Source organism: Barbus barbus (assembly GCF_936440315.1).
Source record: "Barbus barbus genome assembly, chromosome: 20".
Lineage (NCBI taxonomy): Eukaryota > Metazoa > Chordata > Actinopteri > Cypriniformes > Cyprinidae > Barbus > Barbus barbus.
Genome location: NC_136748.1, coordinates 8,373,419 through 8,394,569, shown reverse-complemented (window position 1 = coordinate 8,394,569; position 21,151 = coordinate 8,373,419). Strand labels below are relative to the sequence as shown.

The following is a 21,151-nucleotide window of genomic DNA, read 5'->3' as shown; positions in this document are numbered from 1 at the left end:
TACAAATGAGGACATAAGAAGCAATCAAAACCAACAAAAGAGCAACAACGTGCAAGTGCTATTACAAGTCTTGGTTAGCCTAACGCAGTACAGATAATTATTATTATTATTGTCATTTTTTAATAAAAAGACAGATAAAATACAATTAGAATAGCTAGTGCTAGAGTTAGAGGGTCAAGTAAAGATGGAACAGATGAGTTTTTAGCCGTTTCTTGAAGATGGGTAAGGATTCGGCTGCTCGGATCGAGTTGGGCAGGTCATTCCACCAGATGGGAACAGTTCATGAAAAAGTCTGTGAAAGTGTTTTTGTGTGTCTTTGGGATGGTACAATAATGCGTCGTTCACTTGAAGAACGCAAGCTTCTAGAGGGCATATAAGTCTGAAGTAATGAATTTAGGTAAAGGGGTGCAGAGCCAGTGGTGGTTCTGTAGGCAAACATTAATGCCTTGAATTTAATGCGAGCAGCTATTGGTAGCCAGTGCAAATTGATGAACAGAGGCGTGACGTGCGTTCTTTTCGGCTCATTAAAGATTAATCTTGCAGCGGCATTTTGGATTAATTGTAGAGGTTTAACAGAATTGGCTGGAAGACCTGCCAAGAGAGCATTGCAATAGTCAAGTCTGGACAGAACAAGAGCCTGAACAAGGAGTTGTGTTGCATGTTCCGAGAGAAACGGCCTGATCTTCTTAATATTGTATAATGCAAATCTGCAGGACCGGGCAGTTTTAACAATGTGGTCTGAGAAATTCAGCTTATCATCAATCACAACACCAAGGTTTCTGGCTGTTTTTGAAGGAGTTATGGTAGATGAGCCTAACTGGAAGCTGAGATTGTGATGAAGCGATGGGTTTGCTGAAATTACAAGCAGTTCTGTCTTAGCTAGGTTAAGTTGAAGGTGATGGTCCATCATCCAGCAAGAAATGTCTGTTAGACACGCAGAGATGCGAGTAGCTATCGTCGGATCATCAGGATGGAATGAGAGATAGAGTTGAGTGTCATCAGCATAGCAGTGATATGAAAAACCATGTTTCTGAATGACAGAACCTAGTGATGCCATGTAGACAGAAAAGAGAAGTGGTCCAAGAACTGAGCCCTGAGGCACCCCAGTAGCTAGATGTTGCGACTTGGATACCTCACCTCTCCAAGATACTTTGAAGGACCTATCAAAGAGGTAAGACTCAAACCACTGGAGTGCGGTTCCTGAGAAGCCCTTTCTCAATAGGGTTGACAAGAGGATCTGATGGTTGACTGTATCAAAAGCAGCAGACAAATCTAGCAAGATGAGTCTACAGATGATATATCTACACATTATTTTCCTGTTTAACAATGTGAAGCTGCTTTGACCATATTTATTGTATAAAGGGATATATATATATATATATATAAAACATGGGTGAGTTGAGTATTTTTGAGAACTGTATTAGTAGCCTACAATTTTACATTTTAAAGAAGTTAATAAAATTGGATTACATCAAATCAGGCACAAGTGAATTGTAATTACACCTACAATAAGTTGTGGTTGCTTACTGTTTTCAAGGCAACGAGTTTCTTCAATTTAAGTAAGTAGACAGAACTCAGATTAATTTGTTAGTTTTAAGTTAAAGGGATATTTCACCCAAAAACGAAAATCTTGTCATCTACTCTGTCAATTCTGTCATTTAGTATTTCCAAACCTGTATGAATGTATGGTGAAGTCGTGGCCTAATGGTTAGAGAGTTGGACTCGTAATCGAAAGGTTGCGGGTTCGAGTCCCCGGCCGGCAGGGATTGTAGGTGGGGGGAGTGAATGTCCGAATGTCCAGCGCTCTCTCCACCCTCAATACCACGACTGAGGTGCTTGAGCAAGGCACCAAACCCCCAACTGCTCCCCGGGCGCTGCAGCATAAATGGCTGCCCACTGCTCCGGGTGTGTGTTCACGGTGTGTGTGTGTGTGTGTGTGTGTGTATGCGCATTTGTTCACTACTCACTGCTGTGTGTGTGCACTTGGATGGGTTAAACGCAGAGCACCAATTTCGAGTATGGGTCACCATACTTGACAATACGTCACAACTTTTTTTTTTTACTTAATGTCTTTGTTCTGCTGAACACAAAGGAAGATATTCTGAAGAATGTGGGAAACAGAGCAGTTTTGGGGCACCGTTGACTTCCATAGTGTATATATATATATATATATATATATATATATTTTATTTTATTTTATTTTTTTTCTTCCTACTATGGAAGTCAATGGTGCCCCAAAACAGCCTGGTTACAAACTTTCTTATTAGCTCATATCACTGCCTTTCACCGCAGGCAGTAGAGTATGATATTAGCATTTGACTCTCAAGTGCTTGAACTGATTAAATGTATAGTTTAAAAGCAGCATTTAAAGTTGCTTTGGTTGACGTTGGGGATTCTGGGGATGCATTCTTTTGACTCCTTTTGACAACCGAAATTACAACACTATAAACAACCTCTCTGAACATCTTGTTACATATAGCAATGCCCTGGTTATCACCCCCCAAAAAAACTAAAAAACCCAGTGACTGCATAAAACTCATACGCATAATTACATCTTATCCATATAACGTCTTGACAAACACCACTTTTTCAGGGGAGAATAACATTCATACTTTTTTCAGAAATGTTCTTTTAACATCAGTGTGAATGATATGAAAAAATCCTCAAACTAGCTCTGTGATTAAAGTGAGCTGTTGCACAAATCCCATAGTGTTCCTCAGCCATAGGGTCACACTTTTTTGGATTAACTCGATTATGTGAAATACTCGCTTGAGGAAGGCCAGCAATTTTGACCCTTTTAAAGTAGAGGCTGTGCCTTTAAAGACTAGTACATTTTTTATTATTATTATTATTATCAGTGTTGAAAACTGTTTTGCACAATTGTTTTTTCAGCATTATTTGATGAATATAAAGTTCAAAAGACCAGCATTTATCGGAAATAGAAAGCTTTTGTAACTATCACTACCGTTCAAAAGTTTTGGGGTCAGTAAAAATGCATTTTTCTTTTCTTTTTTTGCAAGAAATTAATACTTTTATTCAGCACGGATGCGTTAAAGTGATCAAAAGTGACAGTATAGACATTTATAATGTTGCAAAAGCTTTCTATTTCAGATAAATGCTTTTCTTTTGAACTTTCTATTCATCAAATAATCCTGAAAAAACAATTGTACGCTGCTTTCAACATTGATATCAACAAGTCAGCATATTAGAATGATTTCTGTAGGATCATGTAACACTGAAGACTGTGGTATTCAGGTTAGCCAACAGAAATAAATTGCCTTTTAAATTGTATTCAAATAGAAAACAGTTATTTTAAACTGTAAAAATATTTCACAATATTACTGTTTTTGCTGTATTTTTGATCAAATATAGCCACAGGCTTGGTGAGCAGAAGAGACTTCTTTTAAAAACAGTAAAATTCTTGCTGATCTAAAACTTAGTGTACATAAATACAATTGTATCCATGTACATTACCACTCAAAAGATTTATGGAGGTAGATTCATTTGCAGTATACAATAAATACTAGTTATTCTGTTAGAATTTGCACCCAATCTGAGCTAAATTAGCTGTAGTTTTTTGAGTGATCAACATTTAGCTCTCTAACCTTCTACAGATGAACATCACTTTTATAACTACAGATGTTTTTTGTTTTTGGATCGGACAAACATTCTCCATAATATGTGACCCTGGACCACAAAAAGCAGTCTTGTGTAAATTTTTCGAAATTGAGATTTATGTATCATCTGAAAGCTGAATAAATAAGCTTTCCATTGATTTGTTAGGATCAGACAATATTTGGCTGAGATGCAACTATTTGAAAATCTACGATAGGAAATTCACTAAATATCTTCATGCAACATGATCTTTACTTAATATCCTAATGATTTTTGGCATAAAATAAAAATCAATAATTTTGACCCATACAGTGTATTTTTAGCTATTGCTACAAATATACCCCAGCGACTTAAGACTGGTTTTGTGCTCCAGGGTCACATACAGCCTAACAGGGTGTAACTTTACGAGTGTGACAAGCAGAACATTTAAAAGACTTACATACAGTAAGGGAGTACATACTAACAGGGTGGAAGATGACTTTAGGGACACAGTAAATCAAGAAAATTGAAAAAAAAAAAAAAATCTATATATATATAGTTTCACATGATTTATATATATATATGATTAGATGTTTAGCCTAGTCCATAACATAATTTAAAAATATTTTGAGGTTTTTATCATTTCATGGTTTATATTTCTAGTGGACGTTGATTACTTTGATACATGATAAAACTGAGCGCATGTATCAATAAAAATGTGTGTAAAAAACAAACTAAATATTTTTTGTGATAAAGTAGACCTAATATGTATAATTTAAGCAATTTCTTATAAATATGTGACTATTTTAGAGAAAATATAAGTAAATCATAGCGACAGAAAAGTCACTGTATAACAGGAATGACCCTTTTCTCAACGCGTTCTGTTTGTCCTAACAGGCCACTGTAGTTGATGCGTCAGTCAGTGGCGTTAAAGATGGCGGCCACCTTGACGAGGGGTTTGTCGGGTATGAAATGTGCATGTTTCAGTTTTATGGCCAGAATACGAGATTCTATAGGCTCTTAAAGTCGGTGTGCATGGGAATACGCAATTAAAGTTTCCTATGTCCGCTACAGTGTGTAAAGGACGTTTGTGGAGTCGATTATATCATTGTGGTAGAATGTGAAAAATGCGATGCATTACATTTATGGGTCATGCTACTGTAAAATGTAGTATTAGACAACACAAAAAGTCTGTACACTGCTGTGTTTTATCATTATGTATTGTATTCCTGTAAACTAGAGTTCTTTGTTCTTTGTTGGTCAGGTTTGCTGAGAGCCCTGTCGGTTTTAGGCAGAGACCGTCTCTCTCCTGCGGTCAGACTCACACAGACGGCTGGTTTCTCAGCTGTAGTGCAGAGACATGTCTCCAGACCACTGCCTGCTGCTCCTCTTCAACAGACTGGCCTGCTCAATCAGTAAAACCTTCTCTAGCCACACATTTGCTGTTTGTTTAAATCTATATTATTCTGTTTGTGTCTTTATACACAACTGTACAACCATTAAAGTAGTTCACCCCAAAATGAAAATTGTGTCGTCATTTACTCACTCTCAAGTTGTTCCAGCCCTGGACGAGTTTCTTTCTTCTGTGGAGCTCAAAAGAAGATATTTTGAAGACTGTTGGGAACCAAGCAGTTGACTACCCATAGACTACTACAGTATGGACAAAAATACTATGGAAGTCAATGGCTATCGACTGTCAGAAGATCTTTTATGCTCAACAGAAGAAAGAAACTCCTACAGGTTTGGAACAACTTGAGGGTGAGTAAATGATGACAATTTTAATTTATGGGTTTATTATCCCTTTACACCAATGTTGATAACAATTAAGTTTTAATAATCATTCTAATTCAATCAGAATAGGGAAGTCCACATCACAACTATAACATAACAGAAACATTATTGTGGAAAAAACTTTTTAAAGGCCCTTTCACATCAAAAACGATGACCATATTAAAGATAACTATATTAGTCTCTACACCAGGAATGGGCAACTTCTGTCCTGGAGGGCCTCTGAGCAGCATTAGACAGTCTGTGTTGTAAGACGGCTAAATGCCATTTCAGAAATGCTTTGCAATGTAAATTTGGCAATATTAATTTATTGTGGTAATTGGACACACTGGTAGTGCAGAGAGCTTCATTATTTGTTACTGCAATGTTATTCTTTAATGTTAAAAATAACTTACTTCAATCAATGTTACTTCAAAAATAAGGTGGATAAAAGCAGTATCGCACAAGCTCAAAGCCTCAGCTAATGCTATTTTCTCACCAAATACTACATGCTCTAAGTAGTGATGGCCAACTTGAAGAGCCATAGTCCTGCAGAGTTTTGCTTCAACCTTGATTAAAAACTCATCTGCCTGTAGCTGTCTAGTAACCCTTAGACCTTGATTTACTTGTTTGGTTATAGGTTTGGAGGAGGGAAGTGGCTCTCCAGGAATGAAGTTGGGCACCTCTGCTTTAAAAGCCTTGACTGCTTTGTTGGCAAACACTGTATTGTATGTTATGACTGAAGATTTGCTTATTTTCTAATGGTGAACTTTTCTGTTCTGCAGAGTAACGCCCCTCATCCCGTCATTGATGCTCCAGCCGGTCAGGAGCTTAACATACTACAGTCTGAGGAAAGGCAAGAGGAAGTCTGTGAAGTCGGTTGTTCAACGGTTTCTCAGGCTACACTGTGGCCTGTGGGTGAGGAGAAAGGTAATTTCCTGCTCGCATGCTATTCAGAGATATCATACAATTATTTGGCATCATGTTCAAAACCCAGTCTGGTAATTAAATACAGCCTACACACCTGAACTGAAACTCAGTCTTCGTGTGTTCAATAATACTGTTGTTTTTTTTAGGCAGGCTATAAGAAAAAGCTGTGGAAGAAGTCAGCAGCCCGCAAGAAACGCCTCAGAGAACATGTATTCTGTAATAAAACTCAATGTAAATTGCTGGACAAAATGACAACACCCTATTGGAAAAGAAGAAACTGGTACCTCAATGACCCGTACCAGAAATACCATGATAGAGTGAACCTGAAGGTGTAAAACCCTCCTTTATAACTTTATTCTGTTCACGAGACATGAAGTGTGTATAAATTCACTATTTCAAAATGTTGAGGATTCATGTGTAAATGCACCCAAATAAATTCTTTCAATTGTTACAGTTTTATAAATTATTATTTCAAAGTCCACACATTGTTGGAGACATGGTTTTGCGTAAATATGGCAGGAATATTTGGTTCTTTTAGGAATATAAGCATTTTAATAAAGTGGTTCGCAACTGTAGTGTTTTAGATTGATATCAGAAATTAATTTAATAAATTTATTAAAGTGAATTAACTGATTATATAAACATTCATTTTTTGTGGTTCCGCTGTCTTTGAGTCCAACTAAAACTAATTTATTTTAGAAAAATATATAATTAATTATAATGAAATCTACAATTGTTTTATTTGTAACTATTATTTAGACTAGATAATGGATGGAAATAAAAGTTAATATTGTATTTTGCAGATTAAATAACTCACAAGACTTGTTTCACATTCACCTTTTAATTGCTGAATGCCAATACATTTCTTTTTTTAACTGAGATCACTTCACTCTTTAACATCAACTTCTGTCTTAATTACTCATGATTTATTCAGTAACGGACTTGAACAATGAGATACAGTACATTCTGGCCTGCCAGACATGACAGCTGTGGAATATGGAAATACTTTTTTTATGGAGATGCTGCAAGCCGTTATCTTTTAAGAGAATCGTGAAAAGACATTTTGACACTCCTAATCTGAACAACCTGGCACAAACAACTCAAAAATACATGACCGTCCAGTTTCAAATGGTTTTAACAGATAGCCAGGACTTTTCTAGTCTTTGAAGGCGCAGCCTCTACTTAAGTCCCTGAATTTAAAAACACATGATTAAGCATGCATATATGTCTTATATTCAAAAATTGACAATCCAGATGGTAGTCCACGAGATTCATATTTTACACCATTTTGTTGATATTAATAAAATAGGTTCATAAATAGCTGATAGACAGAACACCAAAATCCACAACTAAACTTTTTCACATGGTGTTATATTTCAAAGGTTGCGCCATTAATGACCTGAATATTCAAAGAAGCAACAGTCAGATGTTTTTATATGCTGTAGAAGGCCAAAGATGGTTCCATACAGAGCACTTCAAAGTCATACCATTATAGAGAAAATGCTGCATTTTTATCTTGCTGAGAATACTGGAAACACAAAGCCAAGGAAAAGAAAGCCAACCAGATTATCACTATTCCAATGACTTTTTTAGTTTACATTATAGATAATATAATCACAAGTCTAAATTGTGATAAAATGACAAAAACAGTTCCTGAGCCAGATACTTTGTCAGTGAAGTTTGATAGAACCATTTAACCAGCTACAAGATCTCAAATACAGAAAATCTGTAATTGGACAAAGCGTGTTTATGAGATTAGGATTGTCATCGTTTTCACAGTAAAACACATTGTGAAAAGCTTTCTAAATATAGAATGTTCTAGGATTCAGCTGTGTTTTGATAGTTACTGCAACACAGGAATGATACAAGAACAAACTCTTGAGTTTCTCAGTGATGCATGCTAGTGTAATTGCACAGTGTTTTCAGACATTTGTTTCTCCTCATATGACTAATTGTGTGACTGCTACAAAAGTAAAACGACTACACTGACTTGTACCAAATCACCACTAATGCCTGCTCAACTCTGATAAGGTACTTTAATACTGAACACGTTCAGAAAGTGGAGGCCAAAAAAGTGAGACACATTCAAACTGTCAATGTGAATACATGCAACAATAAGCAACTGAAGACGTTTAAGAAGCCAGCTAGGAAATAACAGAAAATATTATGTTTAAATTACTTCAAAATACATGAAATTCCATGTTGATCAATCGGTGTGGAGTTTTGAAATGATAAAAATACTGTACATGCTTAATAATCAATGAAGTAAAGAAAGAATGGCCATAAACAAATTTCAACCTATTACCTTTTTGTGTTTAATGACAAGATAATAAGATGGTTATTCATTAACTTTATATATATATATTATAATATATAGCTTTATAGCTGAACTATTGAAAGTTCACAAAATTGTAAAATCCATTGCACTTTGTCCATCTATTTTAAATCACGTCAGGCATTGTGATTAATACCTTTTTCGGTTCAACTACAAGCTTTTATTAAAAACTCCCTCTGCACAGATGATCCTTTGGATTTGTTGATACGTAAATCATGAAATAAACGCAATCAAACACACCTATCATCATCAGTGCAGTACTTTTTCACTAAGAACTACTGTTCTAAGAAAGGCTGAGCTGGAAACACCTTGCTACTCAGTAGTTGTGAATGGGGCTTTGGGCGACCCAAAATGAGTGTAGTCCCCCTAAAAATAAAATATGGTAAGTATTATGACTGTGTACAGTGATTATGGTTGGGTGACCAGAGGGACATGCATGCGTTTGTTTCTCCCAAAATTATACCAAGACATCAAACAGTCTACACTCAAACATACCATAAATATATACAAAACAACTTTAATAACCCCCAAAGAGTCTCAGAGCAGCAGTATGTACACGAACGTGTTACCTAAATGAATCCCCTCCCCCTTGAGTGTCAAAGATCAGAAGCGAAAGGTTAGGATAGCTAAAGCGCTCTCGGAGCATATGAACAGTCACATGGCTTCAGTGTCCGAAGGGAAGGCGTTTTTTGATCTGGATCGGGTGACGGGTCTTAGGGTTCTAGGAGGAGGCTGAGAGAGAAAGAAGAGATATGTGAGAACAAATCAAATGAACGAATAAATCAGTGAAGCAGCAGGTCAAATTAGAGAGCGATGCACACTTCATGTTTACTGCTCACAAATAAACATGATCACATGATCAGGTCAATATGAGCAAGGGCATGTATATTTCTGTGATGTGTCCGTCTAAGCAAAGACAAACTCTGTGTACAAAGGCCTGTTTTTAGTCAGTTAGGTGTGTTGTATTTGTGGTATGGTCAAGGGTTAAACTGGTCCACTAGATTTGGTTCATAAAATAATAAAATGATGTACACACAAAACAAAGCAAAAAAAGCAAAGCAAAACAAAATGAAACATTAAGTATTATCAATCTGTGGAAGCCTATTTCTCACATAGTGTCTACATCAGACACAAGCGATGCAACAAAATGAAAGTAAACCCATTATAATCAATTATACTCTCCACATTGGATGAGAAACAGACAGTAAATTAATGCCCCGTTTTATTTCTTACGTACTCTACACACTTGCGCTACTACCGACAACAGGAAAAAATGCATCTGGAACTTTCGCTTTGATGCGTTTAGTGTAGACAGTCTCAAGCTTTTGTGATGCGACAACAGTCCAGGCCAGTGTAGACATAGTATCCGAGTAAAAAATAAGGTAATTGTGAAGTTTATTTATAGATCTTTAAAATCTAAATAAAGTGATTGTGAGATATAAAGCTAATATTGAGTGATTATGAGATTAAGAGAAATTAAATGGCAATTGTGAGACAAAAATCACAATTACAAGAAATAAAGTCACAATTACAAGAATTTAAGTCAAAATTACAATAAAGATGTTGCAATTGAGAAACAAAGTTGCAATTACAAGAAATAAAGTCAAAATTGGGGGACATAGTCACAATTACAAGAATTAAAGTTGCATGTACAAGAAAGATGCAATTATATAACAGAGTTGCAATTACAAGAAATAAGGTCAAAATTGGGGGATATAGTCACAATTACAAGAATTAAAGTTGAAATTACAAGAAAGATGCAATTATATAGCAAAGTCACAATTACAAGAAATAAAGTCAAAATTGTGGGATATAATCAAAATGACAGGAATTAAAAAGTTTAAATATCAAAGAAAGATTGTTAAACAAATTTGCACTTGTGAGATTTAAACTGCAATTACAAAATCTATTCACAATTACAAGTAAAGTCATTGCGGAATATAAAGTCATTGTAAGTCATTACAAGAAATGTGAAAAAGCTCATTACTGTGAAAAATAAATACGCAATAACGAGAAATAAAATCACAGATACAAGAAAAAGTCTAAGTATTCAGATATAAAATCACAATTACAAGAAAGAAAGTTAGAATTGTGAGTCCTGTAAGTGCTCCTACAAGAGAAGATTTACGTCAGAGTTGTGTTTAGATGCTACTCTTGTCCTTCCATATACTGTATCTGTAAAAGGCAGCAGCATGATCTTAACTACAGGAATGTTGAAATGAATCAAAGTATGACATTATGGCATTCTTGCAGCCATTCTTACAGCGATGAACTTTCTCCATTTATAGACAATTACAGTAAAGTGATGAACATCATGGCTTTGAGAGATGCCTGTGTAGCTCTTCCAGCATTATGCAAGTCAACAAATCTTAATCTTAGGTGCACTGAGTTTTTGTTTTGTTCAAGGCATGGCTCACATCAGACAAATCTTGTAAGCAGCAAACTCAGTTCTTTTACAGGGCAGGGCTACTCTGACCAACATCTACAAATGAAATCCCATCCCATTTAATTCCTGGTCAGCTGACAGCTTCTGGAGAAATAACAGTACCACCACCACAACAAAATATGGTCCACTGCAAGGGGGTGGTCAAGTCAAGTCTCTATTTCTACAGCACTTTATACAATACAGATAGTGACAAAGCATCTTTACAGAGATAAACAGGAAAACAGAAGAATCAAGACAGGGCTGCACCATGATTTTAATCATGATTTAATCTTGCTTCTCTCTATTTATTAAGCATAATCATATGCAATATGCAGAATACTATTTATTATTTCTCCTGAAACTAACTTTTCTTTTAAATCGATAAATCTTCTACCCAGTGGTTTACTTAAACTTCCCAACCTGGCAACCATATGCACATGCACTAGATCAGGGCTGTCCAAACTCGGTCCTGGAGGGCCGGTGTCCTGCAGAGTTTAGCTCCAACCCTAATCAAACACACCTGAAGCAGCTAATCAAGCTCTTACTAGGCATACTAGAAGCTTCCATGCAGGTGTGTTGAGGCAAGATGGAGCTAAACTCTGCAGGAAACCGGCGCTCCAGGACCGAGTTTGGACAGCCCTGCACTAGATATTCTGCTCAAATAATAGTATAATACAGCCTGTTTTCTTTCACGCAGTCATTTGGACTGTTTGCTGTGACTAAATCTGCAAGCAAACCACGCAATTCTCATGATTTGTACTAATTCTGATGCAATAAACAGTTTTAAACAGTAAGACATAATAAAAATAAAGGTTTATAGATCAAACATTACTCTAACACTCTTTTAATAATCCAAATAACCTTTTTTCCACTATAAAGAGCCTTTTACCAGCAGAAAGGATCAATAATAAGAGACAATAACAAAAAGATATTCAATAACAAAAACTTGTCAGCTAAGTTGCTAGCATTTTCAAACCTGACCTTTTGGGAGAATAAGCCTTATATTTATCTTATAATCACATACACTTGTGTAACAATGTCTCTCATCCATCAAAGAGTCTTGTATCATCTTTCACGTCTCTCCTATGACTCATCATAACCGAACGCTAGTCGTGACCGGAGGTGAGAGTGTAACTCACTCAGAGACTCACTCAGCTGACTCTAGCCGGTAAACAGCAGCATTGGTTAGTGATTTAAGCGGGTTAGTCACAACAAGCTAACAGTTAGCTCACTGCAGCCAGGCAAGTCAACCGCTAACCATCAGAAAACAGGGGTACCTCAGGGGCACGCCTCTTAAATCTGAATTGGACTGAAGCAGACGAGGCAAATTCCTCCTTCTCCTCGGGCTCCTCTGAGGCTACGGGTTGGGATGTGGATTTCTCCTGGAAGGACTCAGGAGGGGAAAGCAGCGGAGTCATGGGCTCAGGCTGAGGCAGAGTGGGTTGGGATGGGGCCGGGGTAGGTGTCAGCCGACCAGGAGGCTCAATGGGGGCGTATTGCTCCAAGTTCAACATCTCATATTCGGTCATGTCAAAATCATAGCCTGTACCATTACAATAGCACATCAAAACACAAATTGTGACTCCAACTGCACCTACTCTCTCTCCTCTGAATATATTTGAATACTGAGCCGAGTGTTTTAATGTGTTATCCATTATAGATGTCATTATGGAAGACTCAAAAATCATGTAATGCTGAATGACAGTAACTGTTTAGTTACTATAGTTAGTTTTGACACTGTGTGAAGGACAATGCTGCTAAAAATGATTGGTGCAGGGGAAAACAACTTCTTTCTCCTCAGGAATGAGAATCTGATACATTTAGTCATTCCTAAAGTGTGCTTTCACACGTGTAAGTGGAATAGGAAAGACCTGTTTAACCCTAGTTAATCACTTCTTGTACTAGGGGAAATTATAAAAGAGGCCCATAATTCAAACTATAATGATAACTATATTAGAGTCCACGCCAACGGATGATAATGTTCTGTTATACGCTGAAGTTATATTGTATTCCACTTATTAAAGCTCAAGCTCTGTACAGTAGGATGGATTTTGATAGGCTGTCAATGTATTTAGCATTCATCGGCTGAATCTAAAATTGCTCTAAAAAGTCATTCCCTCATCATTGTTTCTTTGTAACTTTATTGTACTTTATCCCTTTATTGTGGACTTTGGTATTATTATAGCATTAGACTGTTTATTAAAACTTTATAGTTATCATCACGGTTACTATTCCTGGTGTGAATAGGCCTCACATCTTGTTATTTGATAATGTATTCATAAATGGCTGGCAGAAACATAAAATATAGTGGAAGAAAAATTCCAAACTCATTTGACTTTCCTTTATCTGAGGAACAAAAATGAATTTCCAACCAGCTCTTTTGCATTTATCTCAAGTGAATAGGAAGTGAATAAAACACACACACACACACACACAATAAAAACAGTTTTTTCCATTTAACATCAGTGATGGTGCAATTTGCCCTGATTTGCCATATGTAAGTGTGTGCAGACGTAAATGAGATTTGAGAGCTAGAGTGGGAGTGACGATTTCATTCTGTTCCTTAAGCCACCGCATGACTACAGACCACTTGGAATGCTGCAGACAATTTGTGTGGGTCCTTTTCTACAACATTTTGAAGCATTTTTGAACAACCCGTTGTCGTGCACTTGAATTGTATGGAAAGGAGCAGCAGGAACATCCTGCAAAATATATATATATAGAAAGAATCTTTCTTTTTATTTTTCGGGTGAACTATTCGTTAAGAGAAATACATGCTTCTCTATGATCCTTTCACTGAATCACAGTAATGTGCAATAGGTAAAGACTAGAGAATAATAAACAATTTCCTAATCAAACATTTACCCAGGACACTGGCAGGGCTACAAATACAACACTCAAGTTAAGAATTAATTGCTTTGGATACCAAACAGGATTAGCAGAATTCTGATCTTCTTCAAAGGGTTAAGAGAAATACAGCACTGATCATTCGGCTTGGCTTGCTTACCCTTGTTGTAACCAGTCTCTGATTTGCTGCGCATCATGGTATGTGTTCTGTGCTGCGCGGCTGCAGGTTGAGTAGTTACAGAACTTGCCTGGCCCTCTGCCTGGAAAGATGACAGGTCCTGCATGCTGAAGCTGCGGAGTCGCTCGGAGAGAACGCCCTGACCCTGGATCGAGAACATGGACAGTCAGATGGAACTCCTTAAGATGGTCTAAATACTGTCATGCTGTGTTTTAGACTATCATCAACAATCTGTTTTGTTTATAAAAATTAGCCTGAAGACGTGGAAGTATGTTTTGTTTATGCCATCTGCTTAAATTATAATAAGGCATAAATATAGTAAATATTAACTTCAAAAGAAACACATATTATCTAAAATAAACAACAACCAGTCAATATGGGATATGTTAAACTACACCCAAAAGTGATATATCAAAATGATACTTTTAAGCAATAAAGCCCATGTACTTTGGAGTTAGAAATACAGGATAAATATATCAAGCCTAAACAATTAAATTCAATAATTTTGACATCTTTTTAATTGCTATTCAGTTTATTATAGATGCGGAATCCTGTTTTGTCATGCTCGACTATTCAACACTCTTACCAGATTTATTGTAAGACGAAAACATCAAATAAATATTTTTCTCTAATTTATATCTACAAACCAATATTGTCCCAAAGCCATTTTGCCCCAAAGTAGCTAGGCTTTGCTGAGACATAGCTTAATTTAGGCTAAATTTGCATCGCTGTTACCATTTTATTTATTTGTTTGTTTATATTTTATTCATGTATACACTTATGTTTATTTATTGTTTAATGCTAGACAAAAATTAAACCACTCAAATCTATAAGATTTTGGTCATTTTGGTAACAGATTTGAGTAACAGAGTGACAGCCTTTGTACCATTTTCATGGTACGTGCCATTTCCTCTAACAGTATTAGATGACTACCTTAGAGGCAGCCATTACTGCAGCCGTTGCCGCAACATTCAGGCCTTTCCTTCCAAAATGCACCAGGGTGTCGTAGCTTTTATCTTTTGCTTGGCAAAGGTATTCATCGATGTCCTAAGAAAGAGTCATAAAGAACATTTCACAGCAGCTGTATTCTGTTATACACTTTCAGATCAGCAGCATTCTATGAGTTTTTGTTTTCTCTTTGTTATCAGTGTTTTGTGTTTGACATATCCATTTGCCCTTAGTGTGTCCTCCTGACGAATTTCCTGCTCTAAGAATAAAAAGCAGAGGAAAGACTGTGGAAAATAACAGTACCATTTCCTTAACACCTCTCATCCTCAGACAACCAGGGAAATCAACTCAAAAAGGTTACAGGACCTTTTCAAATTCAGTTTCTTAGCATTATAAAACACTGGTAAACTGAGATTATTCACAGCTGTTAAGGATGATGTTTGCTAGTTTGTTTAATATTTAATATTAGGATATGTATATGTATCCTAAAATATTAGGATATGTATTAGGCTGTGCATTAGTGAAAGCTCAATAATGTCTTTGAATATTTTTTCAGCCTAGGCAGGATAAAAATAAATAGATCATCACAAAGGAAAAATCACATCAAATACTGTACCTTCTCCTTAGAGGACAGTGTAGGGTGGACAAATTTCCTATACAGCACACTGGATCCCTTTGTGTACGGGGAAAGTAACCACACCACAAAGGCGATTTTGAGTTCATAGTAGAATGGGAGCCTTCAAAAGCAATAAAAGACAATCATACACTCATATGTCATGCTGGTTACCGCCTACATGCATCAGCAGAAATAAAAATATGAGTAACTCCTAACAAAAGGATATGATGAAAGCAATGGCACGTTGTACTCACCAGCACAAAAAGATATCAGTAATCACTTCAACTGTAGTAAAAAGTGCAAATATTATCCAGTACATCATCCATTTCACCTGTTTGAAAGTTAAGCAAATAAACAATAAGGTTAATGAGCTATATATCATAAAATAGAAATATATCAGAGCTGTACTTACATATTCTCTCACATCTTTTGATTTAACAGCTTTATATGAGGAGTACGCCGGGTAAAGGGTACCAAATATGAGCCTGTAAGAAATGCAACAATCATGCTTATGATAAATAAGCAGAAAACAACTGAAATAGGTCAAAAGTATTTTTTTCAGAAGAAGTGTATTTGACATGAGTTTTATATGTTGTATTTAATTATCATTTCTGTTGGCCAAACAACAGTATGTTGCCTTTTAGTTGTACATAGAATACATACATAATAATACATAGAATAGTCAATAAACAGAAGTAAATACTCTTAAAAATAGCTTATAATACATTTAAGCAGTTTTGTCACATTTCATTTATTGATTACTTAATATGTCATTGTAATTTGAAATATCAAGGCCTGGTTTCACAGACAGGGTTTAGACTAAGCCAGGATTAGACCATAGTTCAATTAGGACATTTAAGTCATTTTTATAAACGTGCCTTAGAAAAAACATTACTGGTGTGCATTTTGAGACAAAATAAAGGCACTGTTATATTTTAAGATCAGTCAGAGCAAGTTTCTTTCAGTTGAAACAGCTCAGACTTAGATTTTAGTCTGGGACTAGGCTTAAGCCTTGTCTGTGAAACCGGGGGTAAATGTATTTTGTTCACAGATCAGTGTAAATATACAGCAAGTTCCATCTGTGACAACTTACCCCAAATAGTGTATATACCCCACATGCCCAGCTATAGAGTTGATTTAAATGAACTTATGCCATTTAACTGATTTGAATTTTTTTTTTCTGGCCAATACCAGTGGGTTACTGACATTTAATAACACACTTATTTTGAGAAAATATTCACTGGAATAAAAAGTAACCCAGTCTCACCACCACAAAATACAGCAAATGCTTTTTAGCAGCACACCTGCGCATATACACAAATCTCTTCAGAAAACAGTTAAAGTTAGGGTTTATTTGTCACAGAAATTATGGACAGGTTTTATATGATTTCAGTATTACAAAATGACATAACAAAGGCCACTAATAATTCCCATCTAGGCCCACCACTTCCCTGAAAGGAAACCGCTCCACTCCCTTTCCATTATTGATATTTGAGATAACGGCCCTTTAGTAGGCCTGAAATCAGCCCAGGATATTATTTTTTCCAGTTCTTGCCTATTGTAACGCCAGTGTCCCACGAAAACAGGCTACATATCAGCACAACCCCGTTTATGTTCCAGGTTTACATTCTGCATGCTTGATAAAAATAGACCCGACAAGTGCACGCTGGTCAAGGGCGCAAAGAAAAGATCAGAACTGCTGTATGGGTTAAATGGGTGATTAGAAAGTGCTAGACAACCAAAAGAAGTGCCCTGCACCTGTGTTTAAGCATTTGAGGTTAGCACTATTCCAGTACCCCCTCTTTCTCCAGCCCAGCAACAGCTGCACCTCTGACCCGACCCACAAACCCAATCCAGAGCCAGCAGACACCACAAAACAAGGCATTTCCGACTATATAGAGCCCACTGCACACCCCAAACGAAACACAGGTTCCTTGTCTATTTTTAGACTCTTCACATTGCTAGTTTACAGCACAAGTGTTGGCAAATGTGCAATGTCATCGGATATTGTGATCTGAAATGAATTGAACGGCTATTTAGAGATTTTGCACGCATAGCAAGAGGATTGACTGATGAAGCATTAAAACAATGTAAAAGGAATACATCAAAATGCACTCGTCAATTAAATAAAATAGGGACAATGAATCTTGAATCCCATTGTCTTTATGACACAACAAAGACCTGCTCTACTGTGACTCAATATTAACACCCTACATTGTGCATTTCCTCTAAATTCAAGATTAAAAGTGTTACATAAAATGAATTGCTTCAAAAGCTGAGCTATATCCTACATAATTCACCGTGTCACTTGGTGTCAGATTCTTATTTTGGAGAACCATCGATATCCATTAGCTTGCGAGTGTACAGTACCCTAAGGTAACCTTTGTAATAGCCTTTCAACATGTAAACAAAATAACCAAAAGACTAACCAGGACTGATACATAACCATATGTGATTTCAATCTGCCTAGAATTAAGAGGTGCCCTAGAAATGCGTTTTCGCATTAAAAAATAACATGTATACATATAAAGATTACGCACTGAATCTTCATGCAACCCAATGCAAACGCTTTACAAGAGCAGAATAAAGACTTACACCACAAGCCTAGAAATAATCCAGGAGACCATTGCGCTGAGAGCGGCGTGTTGTCTACAGGAGGAGTTTCCTTCGAGACTGTAGTCGGCATTTATCGACTGACAGACGCGTTAGCGCAGGCGCTCTGGCGGAACATGTGGGTTATAGATAATGGACAAAAATAATATACGACCCATAAGCAATTGAAGTGGTTTAAAAACCTAGCGAGCTGCCTATCCAGACAGCACGTGCCTCAAACGCTAATGATGTCTAAAGATGCTGCCTGGGTAGGAAGCTCATAAGGTTTCTGGTATCAAAACTGTACAGAACAAATTAACTCTTTTAAATAATCTTCTGACAACAAGCTGCAAAAGCACTCGGTTTGAATCACACTCATATGGTTATAATACTCAACCCGTTTATTTAAGCTGTGAAATAAACAGAGCTTCTATAGAGAAGTGACCTAGATTCAGTCAAAAGACTCAAAAGATCAGGTTTCCTTCACAAAGGTGTTGATGAGTGGACAGAGAGGAAGTCAAGAGGAGAGACTGAGGTGAGTAAAATAACCCTCTGAGAATCCCAAAAGATCCTGCTAGGGCAGTAGATAATAACACAGTTGGTATATTATTGTTACTGTAAAAACCCTAAAGCTATGCTGAATTATGACTGGTATGAACGGTTTACAACATTGGTTTCATCAGTTTTGTGAAATGTACTCCTTTAGCCTGTAAAATTTTATTAGTGTTATCAACATATTTTTTCAATATACAAAACAGTTTTGTGCAGTTTTTCTACAACAGCGAAGATCTGAAATGAAGCAGAATAATCAATTTGGTTAATTCAGGAGATTATAATTGAGCCTGTACAAAATCCATGTACTTGTCACTCCAGAGTGCACAATTTATGCCAAATAAGCAAATATTAATTGGTCATGCCAAAACTAATTATAAAGCCAGAATGCACAAAGACTTGTGGTTTCATAGACATAACAGAATTGGAGCAAACTGACTATTCAGCTGACCAATATTCAAATATTCAACTTAAAATATAACATAAAAGAAACTGTAACATAAATTGTCAGCTATTTCCATCATCAGGGAACATCTGTTCTGTAAGCATTTTAGTCATCTAAAAGCAAAGGCTAAATAAACAAATACTCATAATTAATAACATACAAAGATATATGTGCATATAAACCATAACAAAAGTCCAAAAGTAGCAGAAACAAAGACAGAAATGCGATCAGCTCGTTGAAGTCTGTGTAAAAGCCAGTCAGTTATAAAAAAAAAAAAAGCCTGTTTTATAACTTGCCAACAACTTTACTTACAAAATAACAATGCAAACAGATGTATTTTTATCTTCAGTATTTGTACAAGATTTACAAGTAATGGCTTCCATGAATTTGTCCTACTCAGGACAAATTGACCAGATATAGGATAAAAACAAATTTACCAGATATAGGATAAAAACAAATTTACCAGATATAGGAAAGAACCTTAGCCTAAATAAGGCTTGAGATAAAACTGCAAATTCGACAACAAAGACAGAACGATTTGACCGACACCGATGTGACACCACTGCACAACAGATTCTTGGACAAGCTGCTTAACTATAGGCATAGATTCAAATCAGTGGAGTCAGAATATCTAGAAATAAAATGGGCTTCAGTAAAAAGTTAATGATTTGAAAAAAAGCCATCCACCTGCTACCATATAACAACTAAATATCTGACTTCACTGTTCTTTATTGCATGTCATATAGAGTTCATTATTATTTCAATATCCACTATCCATATATTTTACGTTAAGTCCGAATTTAGTGCTAAATTTAATGTGCCAAAGTGTCTTCATGGGTAAGAAAAGCTACAGAGGAAGTGAGATATGTTGTCTATGCCTATAGAGCTGAAGGGTAAAAAACACAGGTCTTTTAGCTCCTCAGCGCTGCTAGCCTGGACTGCATCTCCTCGATATCTTCCTCTTCTTCTTCTTCCCCTTCTGAGGCTGCCGTGGCTCCAATCGGCACCGGATCAGGCAGGGCATCTGTGACTTTGCTGGGAGCTTTTCCAAGTGCACCTGTTAATAAAAAAAGCAATAGTTTCATCTTTGGTTCACGTCATGAGTGCATAATGATGAAATGCTTTGTGCAGTAGGAAGTGAGATGAAAAAAAACAAACAACAACAAAAATTGCAGATGTGTTTACTAACATTTCAGGCTTTATGAACTGAACTTAATATACAGTCCAAAAAACAACACCACCAACATAAAAACGTATATTTAATTAACCGATATAATATTAATATATCAACTTACTGAAGCACTAAAAGTAAATAAATTGATTATTAGAGTATGTTTTTATAAGAAAATACTATTTCAGTCTTTTTACTTAAAAATTGAATGTCTTATTAATGTGCTACCTGCCGCTTCTTTGTAATTATTTGTGAAATTTACAAGCAATTTCTGGGTGAAAATAGTTTTTTTTTTATTAGTGCAGGTGGTTATGATAAAGCCACATGTAGAATCAAAATAAGTTTCTTATCCAGAAGCTGAGTTAAATACATAACACTAAAATAACACATTAAATATTTAACTATACAAGATGTAACAAAAAACCCCGAATGTACATAACTACTAATAAAAACCATCAAATATGAACTTTCACACATTGAATTCTGGGAATTTCAAATTCTTTTTCACTTCCAAAAGTGTAAATGTAACAGTATAATGTCATGAAATGTTCCATTAGATTTATTAGTTTTTCTACTGGTAACTTCCTGTTACCCAACTGACAAGTTTTTACCTCATTTTAATCACTTTTTGATAGTGTGGGTGATGGTTATGTGGTTTCTTACCGGCTGTAATCTCGAAGAGGATCTTGTCAACCTCAGCCTCTGCTGCTTCCTCCATTTCCTCCTCATCATCCATCCCTTCCAGTGTATC

At 36.2% G+C, this 21,151-nt stretch overlaps 3 protein-coding genes across 4 annotated transcripts in view; 1 reads left to right on the top strand and 2 right to left on the bottom strand.

Moving 5' to 3' along the window:
- Positions 1-4,504: 4,504 nt before the first annotated feature.
- On the top strand, positions 4,505-6,937 carry LOC306886692 (large ribosomal subunit protein bL35m-like; the record flags this gene model as incomplete). Its single annotated transcript, XM_079444001.1, has 4 exons — positions 4,505-4,559; positions 4,859-5,009; positions 6,147-6,291; positions 6,438-6,937. The coding sequence occupies 4 exons, from the start codon at positions 4,505-4,507 to the stop codon at positions 6,624-6,626; spliced, it is 540 nt and encodes a 179-aa protein (XP_079300127.1). The 3' UTR covers positions 6,627-6,937.
- Positions 6,938-9,131: 2,194 nt separating this feature from the next.
- LOC306886691 (receptor expression-enhancing protein 1-like) lies at positions 9,132-18,336 on the bottom strand. Of its 2 annotated transcripts, XM_079444000.1 has the most exons (8): positions 18,236-18,336; positions 16,053-16,125; positions 15,895-15,971; positions 15,641-15,761; positions 15,010-15,123; positions 14,059-14,221; positions 12,329-12,594; positions 9,132-9,358 (listed from the first exon to the last, which is right to left on the bottom strand). In XM_079444000.1, exons 1-8 carry the CDS (start codon positions 18,265-18,267, stop codon positions 9,281-9,283), a joined length of 924 nt encoding a protein of 307 aa, XP_079300126.1. In that variant the 5' UTR covers positions 18,268-18,336; the 3' UTR covers positions 9,132-9,280. The 2 variants fall into 2 exon arrangements, with proteins under 2 accessions (XP_079300126.1, XP_079300125.1); XM_079443999.1 differs by lacking the exon at positions 12,329-12,594 and having other exon boundaries at positions 9,215-9,358.
- LOC306886689 (charged multivesicular body protein 3-like) overlaps positions 18,236-21,151 on the bottom strand; it is a 4,189-nt gene continuing 1,273 nt past the window's right edge. Inside the window, exons 5-6 of the mRNA XM_079443996.1 lie at positions 21,064-21,151; positions 18,236-20,286 (exon numbers count right to left, since the gene is read on the bottom strand). The exon at positions 21,064-21,151 is cut by the window's right edge and continues 27 nt beyond it. Of these exons, the coding sequence (XP_079300122.1) occupies positions 20,141-20,286; positions 21,064-21,151 (234 nt within the window). The 3' untranslated portion in view covers positions 18,236-20,140. The remainder of the gene's footprint in view (positions 20,287-21,063) is intronic.